Source organism: Mesoplodon mirus (assembly GCF_964341445.2).
Source record: "Mesoplodon mirus genome assembly, chromosome: 4".
Taxonomy (NCBI): domain Eukaryota; kingdom Metazoa; phylum Chordata; class Mammalia; order Artiodactyla; family Ziphiidae; genus Mesoplodon; species Mesoplodon mirus.
The window spans coordinates 150,179,897-150,203,835 of record NC_138979.1 but is presented as its reverse complement, the minus strand read 5'-3'; the positions used below and the strand labels follow the sequence as shown (position 1 = coordinate 150,203,835).

At 39.5% G+C, this 23,939-nt stretch overlaps 2 protein-coding genes across 2 annotated transcripts in view; one reads left to right on the top strand and one right to left on the bottom strand.

Moving 5' to 3' along the window:
- Window positions 1–1,184: 1,184 nt before the first annotated feature.
- The window catches only part of KCNH5 (potassium voltage-gated channel subfamily H member 5), a gene marked incomplete at both ends in the record, with an annotated part of 351,704 nt that continues 328,949 nt past the window's right edge, over window positions 1,185–23,939 (top strand). Inside the window, one exon of the mRNA XM_082616968.1 lies at window positions 1,185–1,257. Coding sequence (XP_082473094.1) covers window positions 1,185–1,257 — 73 coding nt within the window. The remainder of the gene's footprint in view (window positions 1,258–23,939) is intronic.
- LOC309802434 (ferritin light chain-like) lies at window positions 14,098–14,834 on the bottom strand. The gene has a single exon (XM_082617990.1). The coding sequence runs from the start codon at window positions 14,613–14,615 to the stop codon at window positions 14,169–14,171; it is 447 nt and encodes a 148-aa protein (XP_082474116.1). The 5' UTR covers window positions 14,616–14,834; the 3' UTR covers window positions 14,098–14,168.

Below are 23,939 nucleotides of genomic sequence, written 5' to 3'. Positions count from 1 at the left end.
TTTCCACAGCAAACGCTGCCCGCTGCACTCTCCCTCTCTTAGGTGTGAATTATTCACTCTCTTCCCTTACTCCTTGCATTAAGTGCAACCTTTCCCGCAACTTAGCAGTGGCTGGGCTCGCTGCTCGCCTGTGCGCTCCGCAGCCCTGGGAAGCATCCCTGTACTTCCGCCACGCTCCTCCGCGCGCCAGACCCAGCCTGGGGCGCCGGGGCCATTCCCGCTCCTACTCTGCGCTCCGACCCTATCTGGCTCGGGCTCCAAGGTGTGGGCCAGGGCGGGTGCTGAAATCTCCTCTGTTGAGCTTCGGGCGCCGAAGCCCAGAGGGGGGCGGTAGCAGCGTCAGGTGGCTGCTCTGCGTCCCCGCGCGCCGCTCAGTCAGTCCCTGCTGCGCGCTCAGCCCAGACTGGAGCGGGAGATGATCAACACCTCCGCCCCGGCAGCTGCGTCCCCGGGAGCAGCCGGGACTCGGGACCTTGGCAGGAGAAAGTGAGATGTGAACCCTCCGACTGCCCATTGCCCTCTTTGGCATCCTGCCTGCTTCTCCCACTTCCTCTCCCACTCCACGGCCCCACTGGACAGCGAGCGTTTGCCTCGATCTCCGGAGAGAAAGGAGCGGCCACCAGGCGCACAGCCGGGCAGAAGTTGGGCTCAGCTGGGCAGCGCTGATCCAGCTGCGCCGGAGGGGTAGGCTAGGAAGTGGGAGAGGAAGGCGCAGTAGAGGGTCTGGGAGATAGGGCTTTGAGTGGGCTTTCCCTGCTCCCCCGGCCCCGGGGTCGGGGCAGGGGGAGAAATGCTGAGCCCTCGCCTAGGTGATCGCCACCGCGACAGCAGCCTCAGCAACAGCTTCAGCATCAGCACCGGCGGGACAGCGACAGCGGGGGCGGCGCAGGCGCACTGTGCCCCGCGGAGCCTGCAGTTCCCGAGCCCCGTGTGCGGCACCGCCACAGTCTGGGCAGCGGCGGCCGGGGGAGCGCTACTACCATGAACTGCCTGGTCCTCCTCCCCAGAGCTGCTCATCCGGGTCGGGCTGGAGACACAGTCAGGGGACCCCGTCGCCGCCGCCGCGCCCCCTCTTCTTTGGGCTCGATCTTCTCTTCCACCTTTTCCTCTTCTTCCTCCACCTTCTCTTCCTGCATTCCCCCCTCCCCCGCCGCGGATCCTGGCCGCTGCTCTCCAGACCCAGGATGCCGGGGGGCAAGAGAGGGCTGGTGGCACCGCAGAACACATTTTTGGAGAACATCGTCAGGCGCTCCAGCGGTAAGAAGAGTTGCAGTCAGAACACCCCTCCACCTCCATCCTGCCAACCCACGTCCCCCATCCTCCCCGTCCCATCCCTCTCCCAGGGCGGGAGGGGAACGCAGACCGCCCTACCTGGCGGCTGCAGTTAAAAGATGGACCTGATTTTAGGTGGGAGTGGGAATGAGGTGGCAGAGGAAAGTTAGTTGCATCCCCTCCCCAAGACGTACTCTCCCCCCTCCCACCTGTCCAGAGCCCAGAACCGCAGGAAGCCCAGGGGGAGCAGCGGCTAGGGTGTAGGTACATCTGGAGAACAGAGTTGAGTTTCGCTTTGTTGAGGGATATCTTTTTTGTTCATCGTTTCCCCACATTTTTAAACAAGTAGGCTGAAGAGACTGATCAAATTCTTAGAGTTAATCTCAGTGGAAGGGTTCCCTCAAGTTGGGAATGGCTGTGAAAGTGGCTAATTAAGATTTAGTCTCTGGAATGGCTTTAAGGCCCAATGGGCACCGTTGAAAGGAGCCTTGTGTATGAGAGGGTAGCTGGAGTTGAACCTAAGAAAGAGAGTCAGTTCTGGAAAAGTGGGAAGGCAATTATTATGGTCAAATTTGTGTTTAAAGTTTCTTTTTTTTTTCTATTTTGCATTGGTCTATATTGATCTATATGGTATATTTGATTTGACTTAAACAGGAGAAATGTAGAAGGGAAGCAATAGCTACTGTGCTTTTAAAGTAACTGGAGAAAGAATTTTAAAAATGCCATTCTACCTTGCTACTGATGTTAGGGTTTTCTTGCCTTAAAGTGTCTTTGAATTGCCATCCATTTATGCATTCATTTCCTCTAAGATATCGGAATGGGGATGGTTATATATTTCACATTTTAGGACCTTATAAACTTTGCATTTTACTGAAATCTACATTTTCTACTTGCTTTCAAATCTTTTATATAATTTTCAATTTTAGAAGCAAGATATGTAAAATATCCATTAAAGTGTTTTGTTTTTTCCTTCAGAGACCTGTTATTATATTTTGAGATCCTTTGCTTGGAGAATTATGAGAAAGACATTTCTGCATGTTGATTACAGTAGATTTTGGACCAAAGCAGTGGAAATACTCTATGCAATTCCATAATTGTTTATTCATTCATTCATTCATTCAATGAAACAATATTTATTTGGGTGCCTTATACAAGAGACACTCTGTGGGGTCCTTTGGATAAAAAAATGATTAAGACACTTCTGCTCTCAAAAAGCTCCCTCCTTAGTGCAAGACAGAGGCACACTCAAATGATAATAAATAATTAAATACAATTATGCTCTTCCTGAATTGGTAGATTAGGTTATATTAATTCCTAGGATATGATTTCTCGTAAAACTAGGCTTGCAGATATTTCCTCTGATTTGGGGACTATATGTAAGTGTCCCAAGGTATTTTTCATCAATCTCTGATATGGTATTTGGTTTTCATTTGAGGCTTTTGACTTTATTTCTTCGCCTTTGGTCAGTGCCTGATACTATACAAGTAGTCTTGAACAGACTTTTTTGGGTTCAAAAAAAAAATAGCTAATAGGCCTGGTTTAGTGTAAAAAAAACCGTATAATACTTTTAGCCATTCCAGTGTGATTTCAAATGTGTGTTTGATTTTTTATGATAATATAAAATATAAATTCCTCATGGTAGCCAATTTCTATGTTTATACATTACTTTCTTATATTAATATTGTACAGAAACATAGAGTACAAGGAGATATTACTGTTAAAACAACCAGTTTGGGAAATTTAAACGTTATTGGAATTAGCTATTTAAGGTATATCAGTCTGTTTTTCAGCTTTCTCATCCTCTTGGGTTATTTCAACTCCATGCAATTTGGTCTGTGAGAGGACAACTCTTAAAGAATAAAATCTGGAGGCTCTCTATTGCTCTGCGTGGTAACCAGAAAGTAGATGAGAATTCCTTGGCTGAAGTTTACTCATATAGCATCTTTGGTTGAAACTTCTCATACAGACTGAAACTATGAGCCAGTTTGTAGAATATCTTTTATTTCTGATATACCATGAAATTAAGACTTACGTTATGTGGCTTAGAAAGAGCTGCTTCTGTTGCCTCCATTTTAAATCTACCATCCAAGTCAATGAATGTTTTATCTTTTTTACACTTCATGTTATAATTGCTTCACTGGTTCAATGTTTCTTTCCATGGATAGCACCAAGTACAAATGAAAATTTATCTGTTTTTGCATTTTAAGTATCACCTCTAATTGCTTATGGCTAACTTTTAATACCACTACTCAAAACCTCTGAGCTTTGTTTGAAATGTGTTAGATATTTGAGGAAAGTATATGAGCATGTGTATGTAATCAATAATGGAAAGTCTCAGTGCCACTTGTACAGGAAGAACCTCAGAAATTGAGAATTACAGTATTAAATTTCTCTACACATTTATGTGCGAGTATCCCACACTTGTTGCCATTTCTATATGATTTGGCAGAGAAATAGAAAAATTCATTCTAGAAATTGTTTGAGATTAACAGAAAATTCCCTTCAGGGTTCTCACAGATGGATTGAGTTTGTCACCGTGAAGATTTCATTATTCACTAACTTAACAACATTGAAAGAGAAGTATTGGCAGAGCTTTAGTGGAAAAGAAAAGAGGCAGCACTCCTAATATAGCTAAGACTTGAAGAAAGATGGGTTACTTTTACCCCATGAAGTGCTTCTCTTTCTGATACAACATCATTTTCTTCTTATGAAAATATCAGATCTTTTAGTGAGAGTCTGAGTAGAAGCATATCTAGAGATACACACAGATAAACATACAGACAGGTATCTACCCAGACACAAAGGTAGATGCAGAGGAAGTAAACTCTCTCTCTGTCTCACACATAGAAAGAGCAAAAGAGAGAGATGTAAAAAGGAGCAGAAATACAGGGAGAGAGGGAAGGAGAGAGAGGGAGGGAAGGAGTGTGGGAGAGAGAGGGAGGGGGGAGAGAGAGAGAGAGAGGGAGAAAAGGAGGGATACTAGATACAAAAGGACAATGGACACCAAGAGAAAACGTCAAGCTTTTATTTGTCCATGGTGATCACTAATGAGCTGAAATCTCAGCCAATTAGAAATCTATCAGAAAACTTCTTGATGCAGAAAAAAAAGAGCAAGAAGTATGGTATATTTGGGTATAGCTTTTAAACATGAGGATATCCTAATAAAGTTCCAAACTCCTCAGTTGCAATTTCCCAGAATAACAGTGCTGTATTCTTTGCCTTAGAGTAGCACTGTAGCCTATTTGCTGTTATTTTACCTCTTGAGATTGGCTTTTTATTTTTCTTGTTTAGTTGACACAGTCTGTTATGGGAAAGCATTTCAAATTGTCATTGGTGATTCAAAGTCTATAAAATAAAATAATGAGGGCCATTGAGTAGGATGGATACAAACATACTTTATAGCCAAATTCCAAAATAGTAGAAGTAGGGAATTCCTCTCGTTAGTTTTAAGATAAAAGATAAGATCATTTTTAGACAAATAAAAGGAATTACAGTCATTCTTTTTTTTTTTTTTTTTTTTTTTTCCGTACGCGGGCCTCTCACTGTTGTGGCCTCTCCCGTTGCGGAGCACAGGCTCCGGACGCACAGGCCCAGCGGCCATAGCTCACAGGCCCAGCCGCTCCGCGGCATATGGGATCCTCCCAGACCGGGGCACGAACCCGTATCCCCTGCATCGGCAGGCGGACTCTCAACCACTGCGCCACCAGGGAGGCCCTACAGTCATTCTTAACATGTGATTCTAGTAGGTATAGAGTACACATTATTACTCTAAGAAATTGTAAAGGTCAAAAGCATAAATGCAGTAGCAAGGTTTAGATACATTTTTGGCTAGTAGAATCAAAATATGTTGCTAGGAAGGGAAAGTTTGGGAACCATGTGGTAAGTTCATTACCTGCGTGCAGTGTCTCATAGTAGGCCCCTGTCCAAAATGCCTACTGGCCGAATCTGTGTCTGGAACATTATCAGGCCATCTTCCCTTATTTAAACCTTGCATAGTATTTATGCAAGCTATTCACCAATATATTTTGGGCCATAGGGAGCAGTACACTTATGGGTAGAGGGTAGGTACCTGAAAGAAAGCAACAGTTTTTTAAGACTTTTAGGTGGAATTTTCGATTAAAACAAAACAAAACAAAACATTTCCAAGGCCTTCAATCTTATTGCTTTGGGCAGTACATTTTATATATATGTTGTCTTTGATTCCTTAACAAATAGGCAGAAATGATTAGTTTGGGTGACAGTAAACCTGGTTGCCATCTCGAAAATTTTTAACTATAAAAATAATGTCTTTTAAATTAGAATTTACTGTTCTTTAATATTTTAAACATTATGAAAAAGTAGAAATGTTTTTCTCTTTAGAGAAAAAAGGGGCCCAGGAAAGAAGAAAACAGAAAAGGCAGTATTTTATGAACCACTTAACCTTCAAGAGAAGAAGTTGAATATACTCAATTTTCCATTTTGCCTGAAATACCTGGTTGCACAAGCACTTTCTTTACTCAGTGCTCTTACCTATAGGAAAATCCAAAATCATTTTTGTGCTATAATTAATATTTGTAAAAACTAAGATCTTAAATGAGAACCTATAGAAGGGGAAATAAGGGAGCTAGTGATTTAAAAACAAAACACAAAAGAAATACTAACTCATAATTCTCATCCAATTAAAAAAATTGTGGAAAACAAATGGATTATTGTGGGGGTTTTTTGGTATAGAGTACTTGATATTTTTTCTTGAAAGATCTAAAATACTGTTCAGGAAATGTTGATAAAACCACTTAGAGTTTTTGAAGCTTGGGTTTACCCAGTCTTATAATGTATCACTTTTACCTTTAAAATATCATAGAGATTGAAATTATATTGACAACTTCCTAAATTATATTTATAAGTAAGCCAGAGGACTGTCCCTTGCTTTAGAGTCCACGCTGCCTTGTATAACAAATGCAGTACTTTGTTGACTAGAGAGTTGCTTGTCCCAGGACATTCTTGTTTTCACTAGAAATTGCTCTGTTTGTTTATCTTTTGCTTGATACCAGAAGTAGAGTATATAAGAAATCCACATGCCTGGCCATCTGTCAACTGCCCTACTAAAAGAAACATAAAACAGTATTTTTGTTAATAGAAGGGAGTGGCTATGATTGTTTTAACTGATGGTAACTGAGTACATTTCTATAAAGGAGTCTTTTAGTTTAGTCAATATTTATCTTTTACTTTCATTGTTAATAACAGCTGCTTGGTAGCATAGAGGAACAACGCTTCCACCTTCTCTCCAGTGTCTGGTCTAGGAAAAGTTGTACTGTTCTCCAGAGCGCTGTAGTTACGATTCACCACAAGAGGGCACTATAGGTTCTGCCACAGGTGAACTAAATAGTTAATATCTTTCTGTTTCTCTTTTCCGTCCTTTTCCTCAAGTTTGATTGGGGGTTAAAATCAACTCAGTTAGTTCTTACTCTTGGCAGAAAATATCTAAAACACAAGACATATGGGAAAGTGAAATGAAGAAAGGAATTGCAATCTTATATTAGTTGATAGTGACCTATGTTTTGTGACTGAATGTGATATTAGTAAAAACAGTTTATGGAAACAAATTCAAATAAATTTTAGACTAGTAGAGTATTTACTTTAGCAGATGAACAAAATTTTATTGTAATAAGTCATCTCAGTGTGGTGATAATATGTATGAAATATAAAGTTTTGTAGAATAATAATGTATAAATAATGTTCATACCAGAAGGATGAATATATATTTTCTATTTCAACAAAATTTTCCTCATCAGATGTCTTGATATAATTTTGATTAAGTTAGTGAAGTAGAATCAGTTCATGACAGTGCTTTGATGTTATTAAAAGATAGTTTACAGATTTACAGTTACTTACCTAGGGTATTATGTGATTCTAGTATTTTGATGTTATCCAAACTTTAAAAATAAAATACAGAGCTAAAGTAAATATTCTCCAAAGTTCTTCAAATTTACTAAACTCTCAAAAAAATATGATTGGAGACATACTACTTTAGGAGGTTCTATTTCCTGTCAGTCATCAAGTCTGAATCTTGGTTTTAGGGATTTTTTTCTTTTTGGTAGGGTTAGAAACAATATTTTGAGAGATGTTCTGAAATGTCCCAAACAAAATCATTTTTAATGGGAAAAATTAAAGTATGCCATACAGCACTTTTATGAAGAACAGAGATACATAGTGAAATCAAATGAACATGAATAACAAGTCACAAAACCAGTGGTAATTATTGTTGTGGAAATTGAGGTCAAAGAAAGTAGTCTTGATGTGCTGTAAGAAATGGACATTTGTAAAACATTTTTCTTTACTCATAGAATTTTTAAAACTCCAGTCATATGTTCTCACCACACACACAATAGAAGAAAACACTAGCTATGTGAGATGATGGACATGTTAATTATAGCTTGATTGTATACTTATATCAAACCATCAAGTTGTACACTTTATATACTTTTTTTTTTGTTTTTTTTTTGCGGTACGTGGGCCTCTCATTGCTGTGGCCTCTCCCGTTGCGGAGCACAGGCTCCGGACGCACAGGCTCAGTGGCCATGGCTCACGGGCCCAGCCGCTCTGCGGCATGCGGAATCCTCCCGGACCAGGGCACGAACCTGCGTCCCCTGCATCGGCAGGCGGACTCCCAACCACTGCGCCACCAGGGAAGCCCTAAATATATACAATTTTTATTTGTCAGTTATACCTCAACAAGGCTGAAAAAAAAATCCTTATTGTGTTCCACTAAATACCCTAGCTTAATAATGTATGATATAACTCCTTTTCATTATTGAAGAATGACTAAAAAGAGTAATTTAAATAGTCTCATTTTATATAATACAGAAGTTTTAATATTGTAAAGGCTTGGTCTTGAAAGATACTTGATCAAATGAAAGCTGTGACAATACTGTCACATATATCAGTGTGTTAGACATTACTTTAGTATTTGGTTGTTTATGGATACTGTTACTAATACAGAGAAATATTTGTGTACATTCTAGATAGTAGTTTTGTGATATGTTAAGTTTTCACATGGGAAAAGATAGGAAAAGTAAATAAAAAGTGAAATAGTTTATAAAGGAAGAGTGGTTGAAAAGCTGCTTGAAATTTTATTGAAATGGATTTCTCTCTTTCTTGGGTATGGTCCCATTAGAGAAACATAAGTACAAAGTCCTATTGATTTCACAAGTTATATGATTTGAGATCTGAGCTTAGGTGCACAATCAGCAGTTTCTAGAGGTAATGACATGTAACTGGGAAGTTGTGGAAGTGTTGGTATATGGACTAATCTTGAGGATATGGGTTATACCTTACACATGCACATAGCACTAAGTACTAGTTGAATAAATGTTTTTTTGCTATTGCCTCCTAAACTAACCAAATCTAGAACTGATATTTTTTCTAAAACACTGCTGATTAAATCTATTAAGTAAGCTTGTGTCAGTAATTGTATAGTTTAAAATATTTAGGTAACTAATGTGTATATCTGAAAATGGAAATCACACTGTACAGGGAAAATCAGATGGGACTTATGAGAGCATCAGAGGTGAATGTGTATGTGATCTCACACTCATCTCTTATTCCAACTTGATGTACAGCTGAAATATTTCCTATCATTTTTGTTGTAATCTCCAAGGGCTTAAAAGATAGATTTTTATACAGGAAATAACTGTTTAGAAATTTGTTGATCCTAATTATTGTTTCAAAGATGATTTTGCAGTTAGGAGTTATTGATGGTACGTTTTATCCTTGGGAATTGATCCGTACCAGTTTATGTATCTTCTGAGTGAGTTCTGCCTTGAGAAGCAGCTTGCAGTCCTGTGCACTATCCAGAGGAAGAGGCAGAATAGATTTTGGCTTTTTAGAGACTGCATGGCCAGCCTCAGATCACCAAGTTTAACTGAAAATCAAGCAACTCACTTAGATTGAGGGCAAATTTCATCTTTATCCTGATCTTTTCTGTAAGCCTTGTCTGTCTGCTGGCATACTTTTGATTTGGGACAAGTTATAGCACAGTGAGTTTATTTTCACATATTTATGGCATTGAGAGGATAGAGGAAGTTTTCAATGAAGGCTAAATAATCCCAGAATAAACTCCCCTAAAAATAACTCCCATCCTTTTGCTTGATGTTCATACTCTTTCTAGTTAATCATTCACTAATTCAATGTATATTGTTGAGTGCCCACTATGTGCTAGGTTCTGATCTAAGCACTGGGGATGCACATTGAGCACAACGATAAAAATAACATTTCTCTCTTTTTTTTTTTTCTTTCTGTGAGGGGCAGTGTGCACACTGGTAGGCACCATAGGTTCTGGAGGCTTGCATTAAAGTCCTGGCTCTGATGCTTACTAGCTCTGTGACTTACTTATCTATACCTAGTTTTCTCCTTTGCAAAATGCAAGTAATAAAAGTGCCTAGCTTATGGTGTTGGAGTGAGGATTAAATGAGGAAATACATGCAAAGTGCTGAGAACAGTGTCTGGCACATAACAAGCACCATATCAGTTATCAGTGTGGTTAGTTATTGTTATTAGTTAGATGTTTAAAACTTGGAATGCACCATCTGTAGCTGATGCCTTTAATTCTTCGTCACCATTTCCTTTTGCACCTCTTTTCAATGGATTTCTATCTAAACCGTAATGTTGAAACTTCTAGAAGTTGACAGGTGAGCATTCTTCTTGTGAATCCAAAAACCTTTTATTTGTCCATATTTTTCTGGCTCTGTAGGATTTAAGACTCTGCTCCCCTACCCTCTCCACACTAGTTCATCTTTTGGCTTTTGTGACTTTTCACTTTCTCCTGCCCTTTTCCCTTCCTTTTTCTATACCCTTTCTATTCCTTTTCTATCCCCTTTCCCCTCCCCTCTCCTCCTCTCTCCTCTCCTGAAGGATGGTTGTCATTCAGGTTTAACCTTCAGCTGTCTTTCTTCCATCTTTACCCTCCTTTTCAGAGCAAGTTTGTCCTCAGTCATAATTTATAAATGTATCCTATCTGTTCTCCAGTCCTGTATTTCCAGTGGCCTATAGAATTTCTCTTGTACACCTCACAAGTTATCTAAAACTCGGTGTGCCCAGAGAATTGAATTTATCATTGGTTTTGGCTTCAAATAGACTTACTTTTTTGGTATTTCCCCATTTCTGTCAAAGGTGTCTTTAATATTTTAATCTTTTAGTCTAGAAATATTAGGGTCTTTTTTGGCTTCCCACTCAGTGTAATATTAGTCTTACTTGCTAATCAGATTACTGATCCCTAGGGGTAAGAATTTTGCCAAGTAGTTTTTTCTTACCCTTTATAAGCGCTGTGTGCCGAGTGAGTGAATTCCTGCCCGTTCACTCTACTGACTCAGGGCATGAAACATGTCCATTACCGATATCATATACAGCCAATGTGTATAAGTATGATGGACCAAAGGAGGAGTAACAGGTTGAAAGAAGAGTTGCCTCACTCCTGGGCCCAGAAACAAAAGATCTCCTCTGAGAGTGAGGAATGAAAAGTGTGATATATTCTCCTTGTTCATTCCCAAGCAGCCTCTTTTTCTACTAGAGCAACCATCGTCAAGGTAACTGGTCATCTTTCTGGAAATCTGTGGGGCAGAGAACAGTGCTCTCAACAGAGCAAAGGCATTTCCATCTTGTCTTGACACAGACTTCTGTCCTGACTCTAGCCATTACTCTTGGTGACATCCTAGGGCTCTACAGGATTATAGTAACTACCTTGTGGGTTTGCTGGGAAGATTCAGCAAACCCACAAATGTAGCGGATCTTGCACTGTGCCTCATTATAACAAGGGCTTAATAAATATTCACCTGTTCCTATTTTCTCTGAGGTAGGGGAGATTTACTTTTCTTTTTTTTAACCTGAAGAAAGCAAAGTATTAAATAGTTAAGGCTTTCCTAAGTCTTAAACTGGTGGATCTGAGATTAAAGGCATTTGGATTCACTTTACCAAGGGCTTACTTATTTGGAGAAAAAAACCAAAACAAACAAATAAACACCACTCTTTCCCCCAACAAAAAAAAACTACTACTTACAGTCAAAGAAACATCAGTTCTTTTTACCTCAGTAATTGGCAGTGCTTGGAGAAGCTGAAGAAGAAGGCAGAAATTCAGCCTCTTTTTGTAACTGGCTCAGTGAAATCTGGCCAAAGGAGAGAAATGAATTGAATTTGTGGTCTGAATCTTTCCCTTGAACAATTAGCTCCTAATGCATAGATAGTAGAAATTAAAAAAAAATAGGACAACGCTTGCATTCAGAAAAGCCTCACTTCTATTTTTTCTACCAGGTGTGGAGCTTAGACTAGTCTTTAATTGAAATTCTCCATTAGTTATCTTGCTATTAGTATTTGATTGCCTTAAAAAGTTAACTTCAAAGAAAATAGAGTCCCTTTAAAACAGCTGCAGTTCATTTGCCAAAACAAGGTTTGCTTATTTGCAAGATTGAAAAATGATGCTTAAACATTAAAAATGTAATACTTTATTCCCCCTGACAAACATATCTTGACTGATTTAGCTTTTATCCAAGATTATATAACTAGTGAATGTTTTAAGTCCTTAGGTATTTTAAGAAATATCATTGTAATGAAATTCAGTAAAAATTTGTTCTTATCTACAGCAGGGTAAAGGTTTTCTGTTGTACTATGAGACTACGAATCTCATAGGCCATTATTGCAGTTATCTTTTACTTTTAATGATTCTGACAAGTATACTTTTTAGAAACACATCTTTCATGAACAAAACACCAGTGATTAAAAGTAGAAACTTTGAACTGTTGAACATTTGTGTGTGTGTGTGTGTAGAAATATTTTCTATAACAAAATTGCTATTATTCCTACCATTAGAATTTCAGGAATTTAAGTTAAAGTATCTCATGAATTCTGAACCACTTTGGCTAGATGGAAAAATGATGAATTTAATGCCATCAAAGAAACACAGAAACTTAAAAATGTACCTTTGATCTTGAGGGAGATGAAAAGTGAAGGCATATTTTTATCTTTGATGACAGCTGAAAAAGTTTGAATAAATTAACAGATATTTTTTGCATATTTCCAACTTCCACAGTGATGGTCTCCTTAATGTCGCCAATTATCATTATATAATAATTAGTCTCATTGTGCAATGAGACAGGTACAAAGTGTATGTGTCTACACACACACGCACACACAGGCACACACACACATTTCCTTGATATAGAGCTGTAGGATAAAAGTGTATTTGTAAGGACATGAAACATACCAGTTTTATATTCTGTTATTGACATAGTAGAAGTGGGTAATGAACCTACCAGAAATCAACATTGTGGATGTGGGCATGACATATAAATTATTTATGCTTTTGTTTAGCCATCTATGCCAGGATTTTATTTAACCCAAATAAAATGTGCTATATGTGCTTCAAGGATAGTTCTGCTGTTACTGTTCTCTGAAACTTAAATATATCTATAGATATCACTCACCCACTTAAGACAAGTTTAAAAAGTAATATATGCTCCATGACTTAAATTCAGAAGTTTCCAGAGTTCAGGAAAATCTGTGACAGAACACCTAATTTTAATTTTTTTACAGAATTGTCAGTTCTTTGAAGAAAAATACCTAGCACAATTCATATCTATATTCTTGACAATGTCTAGCATTGCTCTAGTAATTATCTATTGGCCGTATGACTTTAAATAGGAATAAGAATTTTTATATTTGATCATTCAACAAACTTTTGTGGATATACAGTGATGAACCAACAGACATCGTCCCTGCCCTCATGGAACTTGGAGCCTGGTGGGGAGATAGGCATTCAACAAGCCCAGACAAAATATAAATTACAGACTGTGGTAAGCACTTTGAAGGAAAAAGGGAGGGTGCTGTGATCAAGTGTAATAGAAACTAATTTTGATTGGGAGATGGTGTCAGGGAAGACATTTCTAAGGACGTAGTGTTGCATTGAGGCCTAAAGTAAGAGGTAACTAGATGATGAGTGGGCAGAAGAATATTTCAGGCAGAGAGAAAACATGTGAACCATCCTAAGGAGGAAAGAGAAAATGAGTGGCTAAGTTTGTGAAGCTTAAAAGCCAGTGTAGTTGGATTGCAGTGGGCAAAAAACAGAGGAAGGTGGGAAACAAGGGTGGAGACAGAGGCTTGACTATTCCGGGTAAGGCTTCTGCATTGTATTCCAAGTGCAGTGGACAGATCTCCTGGCCACAGGGGTCACTTGCTGTATAACAGCAAGTTGGGTTGGAGGGAGGAACGGTGACAGTAGGGGACCAGCCAGGAGACTGTTGCAATTGTCCAGGCAAGAGATGATGGTGGGTTGGCCTGGGAAGTAGCAGTAGAGAAGGAGAGAAGTGGATGCCTCTGCTGGTAGAATTATTAGGGTTTAGTGTTGAGTTGGATGGCATGAATGAAGAGGTGTGAAGGATGACTTTCAGGGTTTTGGCTCAAGCATCGGGCATAGAGAGAGGTAAGGATGGAGATGAAGAAAACTGAGATGGAGAAAACTGGGAGATTGCCAGGTTTGTAGTGAAGCTCTAGAGATCACCTGCATTATCACTTTGTTATCTAGCTCCCTTTTCATTCCCTTGAAGTAAATAAGAATGCAGCCAAAGAGAGCTTCTTAGTTCAGTGAGACTGTGTACAGAGGTGATTTCTTTTCTTTTCTTTTCTTTCTTTTTTTTTTTTTGCTGCAAAAAGCTTTACTGTTTCCATTTGGTCCAAGGCTTGGGAGAGGGCTCCAGTGTGGTTAACAAGCTGCCTACTGGCTGCAGAGAGGGGCTTCAGGCAGAAGCCCGGACACCAGAGGGGCTCCTCAAAGCCCACTGGGCTCTGGAGGCTCCTAGTCGTGCTTGAGGGTGAGCCTTTCGAAGAGATACTCGCCAGCCCAGCCTGGGGACCAGCCAGCCTGCGGAGGTTGGTCAGGTGGTCACCATCTTCTTGATGAGTTTCACCTCCTCATCTAGGAAGTGGCTCTCCAGGAAGTTGAAGAGGTGGGGGTCTGCGCGGGCACAAGCCAGGGCATGCAGATCCAGAAGGGCCTGGTTCAGGTTCTTCTCCATGTTAATGGCGGCTTCCATAGCGTCCTGAGTTTTACCCCACTCATCTTGAGATGGCTTCTGCACGTCCTGGAAGAGGGCGCGGCCGCCGCGTTGGTTTTGCATTTTCAAGAGACGCTCGGCGCTCTCTTGCTTCTCTTCGGCCAATTCGCGGAAAAAGTGGCCCACGCCCTCCAGAACCACATTGTCGCGGTGGAAATAGAAGCCCAGAGAGAGGTAGGTGTAGGAGGCCCACAGATGCATGTTGACCAGGCGGCTGATGGCGGCCTCCACCTCGGTGGAATAATTCTGACGAATCTGGGAGCTCATGGTTGATCGGTAATAAGGAGTTCGGCTCAAAAAATGGTGTTGGCTGGTCCCGGTGACCGAGGACAGCTGAGTGGCTGACTCCGAAGGTTGGAGGGGGGATGATGAGTGGCTGACTCCGAAGGTTGGAGGGTGGTTGGAGGCTGGAAGAAAGGGCGACCCTGGGTCTGTTCCGTCCAAACACTGTTGAAGCAAGAGACAGACCCGGGGAACCACCGAGCGCAATCTACAGAGGTGATTTCTGTATTCTCCTGACAGAGGTTCAGAAGAGTATCACAGGCCAGATAATTAGCTTGGTCGGTCTGGTTGTTCTTGTGGGTTAGAAGTATGTAACTTCAGATTTTAACAGAAGGCTAGTTCAGATGAGAAACAAAGTAAATTTTTTTTTGTATGTATGTATATATGTTTCCGAAGTAGGTTTTTAAAATTGAGGTATAGTCGATTAACAACATTATATCAGTTTTAGGTGTACAACATAGTGATTCCAAATTTTTATAGATTATACTCCACTTACAGTTATTATAAAATATTGGCAATATTCCCTGCGCTATACAATGTATCCTTGTAGCTTATTTATTGTATACACAGTAGTTTGTAGCTCTTAATCTCCTACCCCTCTCCCCACTGGTAACCACTTAGTTTGTTCTCCCTATCCAAAATAAAATTTTGAATAAAACCAAGATTCCCAAACCAAATCTAACTTTATAATGAATATTTGACAATCAGCATTGTTGAAATACCCTCTTCAGTACTTTTTACAAAACATTAGTGATTGTTGCATGAGCTTCATTGTGTTGCTTTTAAGCTCCAAATTTCCATCCTTGGCCACTGATTTTTGGAATGTGAATTCTTTAGCTCTTTGAATCAGAGAATTGCGGAGGGTTGGGTAATACCTGGAACTGTGAGCACCTGCACTCAAGTCCTTCCCTCATGGAGGCCCTGGGGTTCTGCGAGAGTGGCTGGAAATAGCCCTTAGCTCAATTTACCGGTTTCTGCCTATACTTCACCTCTGCTGCAGGAGGTCTATGCCAGGGTTTTAGGGCTTTCAGAATAAGGGTGATGATTTCTGGGTGGTGTGCTTCTCCAAGGTTAGGACTAAATGAATATAATGTGAGGGGAAATCTGGTTGACTTTTCTCAGAATCAGCACTAGACCTTGGAAAAAGAATAAATTAGTGAATGTGTTTTATTCAATGTGTTTGGTTTCTTTTTGTGAAGTCCTTTCCTTTCTCACCTCCATGTCTTGGTTCTTCCTCAGTACTCTAGAATTTTTTTGTGCCTTAGCACTTCTTTAAAAATCTGAAAACTTCTCTGTGCTTGTGCTTTGAAACTTCTCTCTAGGGTAATTTTCATAAAAAAGATGAGAGGAAGAGAGAGGTTTAACCCCCCCAAAAGGTGTTCCACACTTGTTAATGTCCATGGAATTTCTGGATCAGAGAATGGGGTAGCTTTCATAAAAACAAATGAAACGAAATCCTAAATAACCATCTAGTCATGCCAGATACAGGTAGTGTTGGAGCAGCTCAGAGGAAAAGATGCTTTTCCTGGAATTGCTATAGAAAGGAAGAATACATGCTTTTATATTGTTTTCATTGACTGAATATAGCCTTTCTTCTTCCAGAAACTTCTGCCAGCAGAATTATTGACCTCATGGTTTATATGTGATCTCCTTTAGGAATGGAATTAATATGTAGTGGTATTAAATTTTAGTTACTTTCCTTGGTGTCTGAAGAAATAGCACTGTAAAGAGGAAGTGCTTCCTTTATATTAAATGAAAACAAAAGTTTAAACAGCAGTTCAGAAATACAGTGATGAAATAGAAGGTCTTAGACGGCGAGACCTAATTCTGTCTTTCCCCCCCACTAGATGCCCTTTTCCTATGTTTGCTGAGTCCTCTAACTTCCCTGGCCTGCTTTCCCATCCTTAAAAGGAAGAAAAGGATGCACAAGATGAGTGTAGTCATGAGCTTGGGGAATCACCTGATGATCTCGCTAAAATGCAGATTCTGATTCATCAGGTCTGGAGTGGGTCCCAGCTTCTGCATTGTTAATAAATTCCCAGGTGATACTGGTCTACACTTTGAGAGGCAAGGTATGAGAGCAAAATTTCCCAAACCTGGTTGAGAATGAGACTGACCTCTGAGGCTGTATTTTTGTGTTTCAATCCTAGGGAGTCAATTCAGTGTGTCTGCATTAGAATTTAGCAATCTGTAGATTCTATTTCAGCTGCCAGGATTTAGGCGTTATTGCAGTAGATCAGGGCTTCTCCACCCTGGCTGCATATTAGACCACATGAGAAGATTTAAATAACTTATGCCTGGCTCTCACTCCAGACCAATTAAAACCAACTCTTTGGGGCCTAGAGTGAGTAACTCCTGTGGCCCCCTCCAATTCTCCTCAACCTCCATCCCAATCGAATGAATAGTCAAAATTGAGAAACACTCATAAGGATCCTAGTGGGCATTTTGAATTAGGGGCTTGCGATTTAGTTTTTGACCTTCTAACACTTGAGGAAAAAGTGCTTGTTTTATTTCATGTCCATCTCTGAGAGGATACTCGATGGTCTTGAAAGAATATAATAAGATGTTTTAAAGCCTCAAGCTCTTGCACAGGTCCGATTGAGAATTTGTCCATTTGTAGGATTATTGCTTCTGAAATGTTTTACTGGACTACTACCACTTGGTAGGGATAATTACCCAATTCTTAGAGCACTCATACAGGAACATCTGTGTATTTAAAACATTTGGACATGATTGTTTAGAAACATCATCAAGGACTGAAACAGTCTGAATCCCAAGGAAGGTTTAATTTTTCAGAATTCATGGCTGTTGCTGTGCTAAGAGCTGTGAGGACAAATCAGAACTGGTTTCCCTAAACTTGGTTGATGAATGTCAGTGTATTTGTGCTGCTATTACAAAATACCATAAATTGGGTGGCTTATAACCAACAGAAATTTATTTCTTACAGTTCTGGAGCCTGCAAGTTCAAGATCAGGGTGCCAGCATGGCCAGGTTCTTTTGAGAGCCCTCTTCCTGATTGCAGACTGCTGGCTTCTCAATGTGCTCTCATCATTATTATAAGGGCCCTAATCCCAATCATGAGGGTCTCCATCCACATGATCTCATTGAATCCTAATCAGATCTCAAAGGTCCTACCTCCTAATACCATCACATGAGGGGTAGAGTTTCAACATATCAATTTTGGGAGGACACAGGCATTCAATTCATAACAATGAGGATGATGATGGTTACTAAGAATTCTGGGCAATTTCTTTAATGACTTTATGTGTCCAAAACTTCTGAGCTGGTCTTGCTTTCTAGATTTGCAACTAGTTCCTTTGTAAAGAAGTTATCCTTCAGTAAGCGTATTGCTTTTCCCTGCCATGTTTTAAAGCCAAAGGGAATTAAAATTTTCTGGGAAGCAATTTTAATTACTCTGCTATCTTGTTCTTAATATTTGTTAATAATACCAGATTTCACATTCACCAAAACAATAATTTTCGTGACTATAGGGAAAAGGAACAGTTGTGTGAATATTTCATATACACATATTGCATTTCAACTAACAGACAAGTTTCCGAAAGAAGCTCCTGGACAATTTAATACTGAGCAACTTCCCTCGAATTTAGCTTTTAACATTAAAAAAATCTGTTTCCACTTCTTCTTTCTCTCCCCCTTCCTCCTAATATTTTATTTTGTAGTTTAGCGCTCAGTATAATTTTATACGTTTTGGTTTGCAGGGTCAACATTTAAAAATTTATTTTTTCTAGGTTCCTTGTTTATACACACACACAGCTCACACACAGAAAGCTCTCTCTGAGTATATAATACAGTTGTAAAATAATCTTATATATATAATAAACAATAACAGTTTATAGTTTATAAAGAATTTTTACTCCAATGGGTAGTTTATAAAGATTTTGCCTAATCCCTATCAAACTACCACTGGCATTTTTCACAGAACTAGAACAAAAAATTTCACAATTTGTATGGAAACACAAAAGACCCCGAATAACCAAAGCAATCTTGAGAACGAAAAATGGAGCTGGAGGAATCAGGCTCCCTGACTTCAGACTATACTACAAAGCTACAGTAATCAAGACAGTATGGTACTGGCACAAAAACAGAAATAGAGATCAATGGAACAGGATAGAAAGCCCAGAGATAAACCCACGCACATATGGTCAACTTATCTTTGATAAAGGAGGCAGGAATGTACAGTGGAGAAAGGACAGTCTCTTCAATAAGTGGTGCTGGGAAAACTGGACAGCTACATGGAAAAGTATGAGATTAGGTCACTCCCTAACACCATACACAAAAATAAGCTCAAAATGGATTAAAGACCTAAAGGGAAGGCCAGAAACTATCAAACTCTTAGAGGAAAACATAGGCAGAACACTCTATGACATAAATCACAGCAAGATCCTTTTTGACCCACCTCCTAGAGAAATGGAAATAAAGACAAAAATAAACACATGGGACCTAATGAAACTTAAAAGCTTTTGCACAGCAAAGGAAACCATAAAGAAGACCAAAAGACAACCCTCAGAATGGGAGAAAATATTTGCAAATGAAGCAACTGACAAAGGATTAATCTCCAAAATTTATAAGCAGCTCATGCAGCTCAATAACAAAAAAACAAACAACCCAATCCAAAAACGGGCAGAAGACTTAAATAGGCATTTCTCCAAAGAAGATATACAGACTGCCAACAAACACATGAAAGAATGCTCAACATCATTAATCATTAGAGAAATGCAAATCAAAACTACAATGAGATATCATCTCACACCAATCAGAATGGCCATCATCAAAAAATCTAGAAACAATAAATGCTGGAGAGGGTGTGGAAAAAAGGGAACACTCTTGCACTGCTGGTGGGAATGTGAATTGGTACAGCCACTATGGAGAACGGTATGGAGGTTCCTTAAAAAACTACAAATAGAACTACCATATGACCCAGCAATCCCACTACTGGGCATATACCCTGAGAAAACCATAATTCAAAAAGAGACATGTACCAAAATGTTCATAGCAGCCCTATTTACAATAGCCCGGAGATGGAAACAACCTAAGTGTCCATCATCGGATGAATGGGTAAAGAAGATGTGGCACATATATACAATGGAATATTACTCAGCCATAAAAAGAAATGAAATTGAGCTATTTGTAATGAGGTGGATGGACCTAGAGTCTGTCATACAGAGTGAAGTAAGTCAGAAAGAGAAAGACAAATACTGTATGCTGACACATATATATGGAATTTAAGAAAAAAAATGTCATGAAGAACATAGGGGTAAGACAGGAATAAAGACACAGACCTACTAGAGAATGGACTCGAGGATATGGGGAGGGGGAAGGGTAAGCTGTGACAAAGTGAAAGAGCGGCATGGACATATATACACTACCAAACGTAAGGTAGATAGATAGTGGGAAGCAGCCGCATAGCACAGGGAGATCAGCTCGGTGCTTTGTGACCGCCTGGAGGGGTGGGATAGGGAGGGTGGGAGGGAGACGCAAAAGGGAGGGGATATGGGAACATATGTATATGTATAACTGATTAAATTTGTTATAAAGCAAGAAAAATAAAATAATAAAAGATTTTGCCTACATTACTCCAATCTCCATAAACTACCCTGAGTGGTAGGTATTGTTATGAGGAAACCAATAACCTAATAAAACTCCCCAGGTTTTTCACAGCAGCTCCCTTGGTAGTATTGAGACAGGATCCAAATGCTGGCAGAAAATTTGGGGAAAGGATTTTAATGATAATTTGATTGTTATGACTATTTACCAGTTGATGACTAGTTATGTGAAGGACCTAGCACTCTAGTTGATTTTCTCAATTATGGTTTTATAAAACATTCAGAAATGATAGGAGCAGTTCTTATGCTTGTCTTCATAAACCCAGAGCACATATTGCTAATGCATAATTACTAAGACCTTGAGGTAAGGGCTAGTATGCACAGAGTCCAGTTACTTTACTCTCTGTTGGTCTAAATTAATGGAATCAAACTTGAAGCATAAAGATAAATGGAGAGCATATTTCCTTGACTATTTTTTAAAACATAAAAAAAAATTTGAGTTGGTAGGTTTGATTGAATATGCAAGCAAATACTCTAGAGCTTACTTAGCAATTATCTGAATTGTCCATATTCTATGTTATTGGTTAAAATCAAGTATATATTTAAAAAAATAAGATTGAAGATAGGCAATATCTTAACAACTCACTTTTTTAAATTTAATTTTTATTTTATACAGCAGGTTCTTATTAGTTATCTATTTTATACAAATTAGTGTATATATGTCCATCCCAATCTCCCAATTCATTCCACCCCCCACCCCTACTTTCCCTCCTTGGTGTCCATATGTTTCAACAACTCACTTTTGATTCCAACTTCTAAGTTCTTTTTCCTAAACCACTCCGCCTTCATGCTAATATGAATTGAACTCCCCCTGCCGTGAATTGTTTTAGGACTTACCTTTCATTCCTAGTCTTCTACTTTTCTGTCTAAAGCAAAAAATGAGGCACAGTTTCCCCTAGAAGAGGTTTGAAGTTGCAAATGTCTCAGTCAAGAATTAGAATTTAAGGAACCTGGGTGCTAGTTCCTGCTTCTGACCTCCTGGGGCACTTGGTGCTTGGTGAGTCTCCAACTCACTGTGGGATGGAGTTGCATGTAAACATCTGGCCCAACACCTGGCAGAGAGTAAGGGCTCTGCTCCCGGTTGCTTTTGTTATTAATTTTGTTATTACACAGAATTACTAGGATGTAAGTGAAATAATATATCAACAGCAAATGGATAGTGAGAGCAGGGCCCTGCTGAGCTGGAGTCTTAATTTTCCCATTGTAGAGCTATTGAAAATGGTATGTTGGGGTGGGGTTACATTTTTGATAGCAGAGTTAACTAGGAACAGTTAGAACTTCTGATCTAAATCCTTAAAAATGTCTAGAAAACAAGTCTGTTTATGAGAGAGGGAGGTCTGCAAGGCCTTTGGGGATAGTTTGAAGCAAGTTTTTAAAACCATGAGATACAACCCACCATAGGGTGTAGATCCATTTAATGGGTCTTGACTGGCGCACTAAAAAATTGAAATAGAACAGAAATAGAGTACATCTCATGTAGTAAGAGTGTTGTCTGAGAAATTTTTTCAGTTGTGTGTACATGTGTGCATGTGTGTAAACACACATTGAGTCACTATGTAAAATTTGTTTCTTACTATGAGCTTCAATTAAAGAAAGTTTGAAAAACACTGATTTGGATAGTTTCTGGGGAAAGAAGGCCTCCTGCAGTAGACCCTTTAATGTTTATGGTCCTTCTGTTTTAGAACTGTGGGATTCTCTTTCCTGGGATACTGACAGTTCCTTTAATCAATAAGTAATTACTGTATTGTGACTATTGTATGCATAGTAGGCATAAACTTTATAGTTCTGAGGACTGTATCATCTATTTGAGAAGACAAAAAATAGCATATATGAAAGCATATATGAAGTATTTAGAGAGGCACTTCATACTAAATTTCATGATATCAATTATATAAAGAGAGATCCCTGCAAGAATCTATGAATGCATTTGTTTATTGATATAGTCAGACAACTAGCAAGCATATATTAGATGCCAGGCACTGTGTTAGGTATTGGAGGATCAAATAGAACTTACAGCTCAACAGGCAGATATGCATTAATCATTTCATGACACAAATAGGTGTCATGAGGCTGTCATAAAATTGCAACTTTGATAAGGACTTTGAGTGAGAGGTACATCATGTCTAAAATTATTAGGGATGACCTGGTCAGAAGGTCAGGGAAAGATTCACTAGAGTCGTGACGATTGAGTTAAGATCTAAATAAATGTAGGTGTCAACCAAATGCGGAGGGAAAGCAATGATGTTCAGGCAGAGAGAATGTCAAGTTAAAAGGTCCTCCTATGGTGGGAGAGGACTTGAAACTTACAAGAAAAAAGAAAACATCAGTGTGGCTGTCATACTCAGGGCAAGGTGCAGAATGGTGAGAGTTGAGGTTTGACAGACTCTGAGGTCATTATAGGCCATGCAAAGTTGGGAGAGTTCTGAGAGCCCTGACAAGCTATTGACAGATGTTAAAGCAGGGAGGGGATATGACCCAGATCAAATTTTGAAAAGACCTACCTGGCTTCAGTGTGGATAATCTATTGAAGGAGTCACTCAATGATTCCTTCATTGAGAGGGCCTGAGTAAACCGATTAGGTAGCTCTTGGCATGGTCTAGGGGAGAGATGATGGAAGCTTGGAGTTGGGAGATGATGATGAGGATCTAGAGAAATGGAGAGATTTGAAAGGGTTCTAGGAGATAAAATTAATAAGATTTGGTAATAAATTAGCTATAGGGGTAATCAGAAGGATGTTGAAAGATGGCTTCCAGATTTCTGCATGGATGGTGATCTCATTTTCTAAGATAGGAAACACTGGGAAAGCATCTGATTTGGGGAAATGACAGGTCATGGACATGTTCTACTGAGGTAAATTTAAGCTATCTATGAGGAGAGGTGAACCTGGATATAAAGATCTAGAGTTTATAGAAGAGGTCTTGTTTGGAGATAGAGTTACTGAATCTATGGAGATAGGTGAAAGCAGAAGAGGAATGGACATAGAGGAGCTTTAATATACTCACTGGATAAAGAGTATTGAGTCTGCAAAGGAAATAGAAGAGTGTCCAGAGAACCAGGGAAATGTTCTATGTAAGCTAAGGACTGAGACATTTTTAAGGAGGGAGTGGTTACCAATGCTTCTGAATTATTAAGTAGAAAGGGGTAAAAAGTGTCCTTTGGATTTGTTGACATGGAGAGATTATTGGTTACCTAGGTTGTCTTGGAGCAGTGAGGACGTAAGCCAGATAGGAGTGAGTTGAGTGAATAGGGGCTGAGAAGATAGAGCCAATGAGAATAGACAACTTTTATGGAAAGTTTGTCCTGTGAAGGGTTGGACACAGATATTATGGTAGCCAGAGGATGTGGATTCAGTGGTAACCACTGAATGTGTCATAGAGAAGGGAGAGTTGAACTGGTTCTTAAAAGTTTTGATAGGCAAAGGGATGAAGAAAAAGTATTTCAAATGGATAGTAGGCATCATGAGTGAGCATCTTTTGGGGATATAATGAGAAAACTGACCTAACTGCGATAGTATGGACTTGAGGAGTAATGAGAAATATGTTTGCACAGGCAGAGAGGATGAGGCTGGATTTCAGAGGACTTTGTGAGTCTGGGAGAGGATTCAGTGATGTAAACAGTTGGGAGACTTGTTCTGGATGAAGAGTGGTAGGATGGAGGCAGGGCTTGAGGGGGACAAATGAATGTT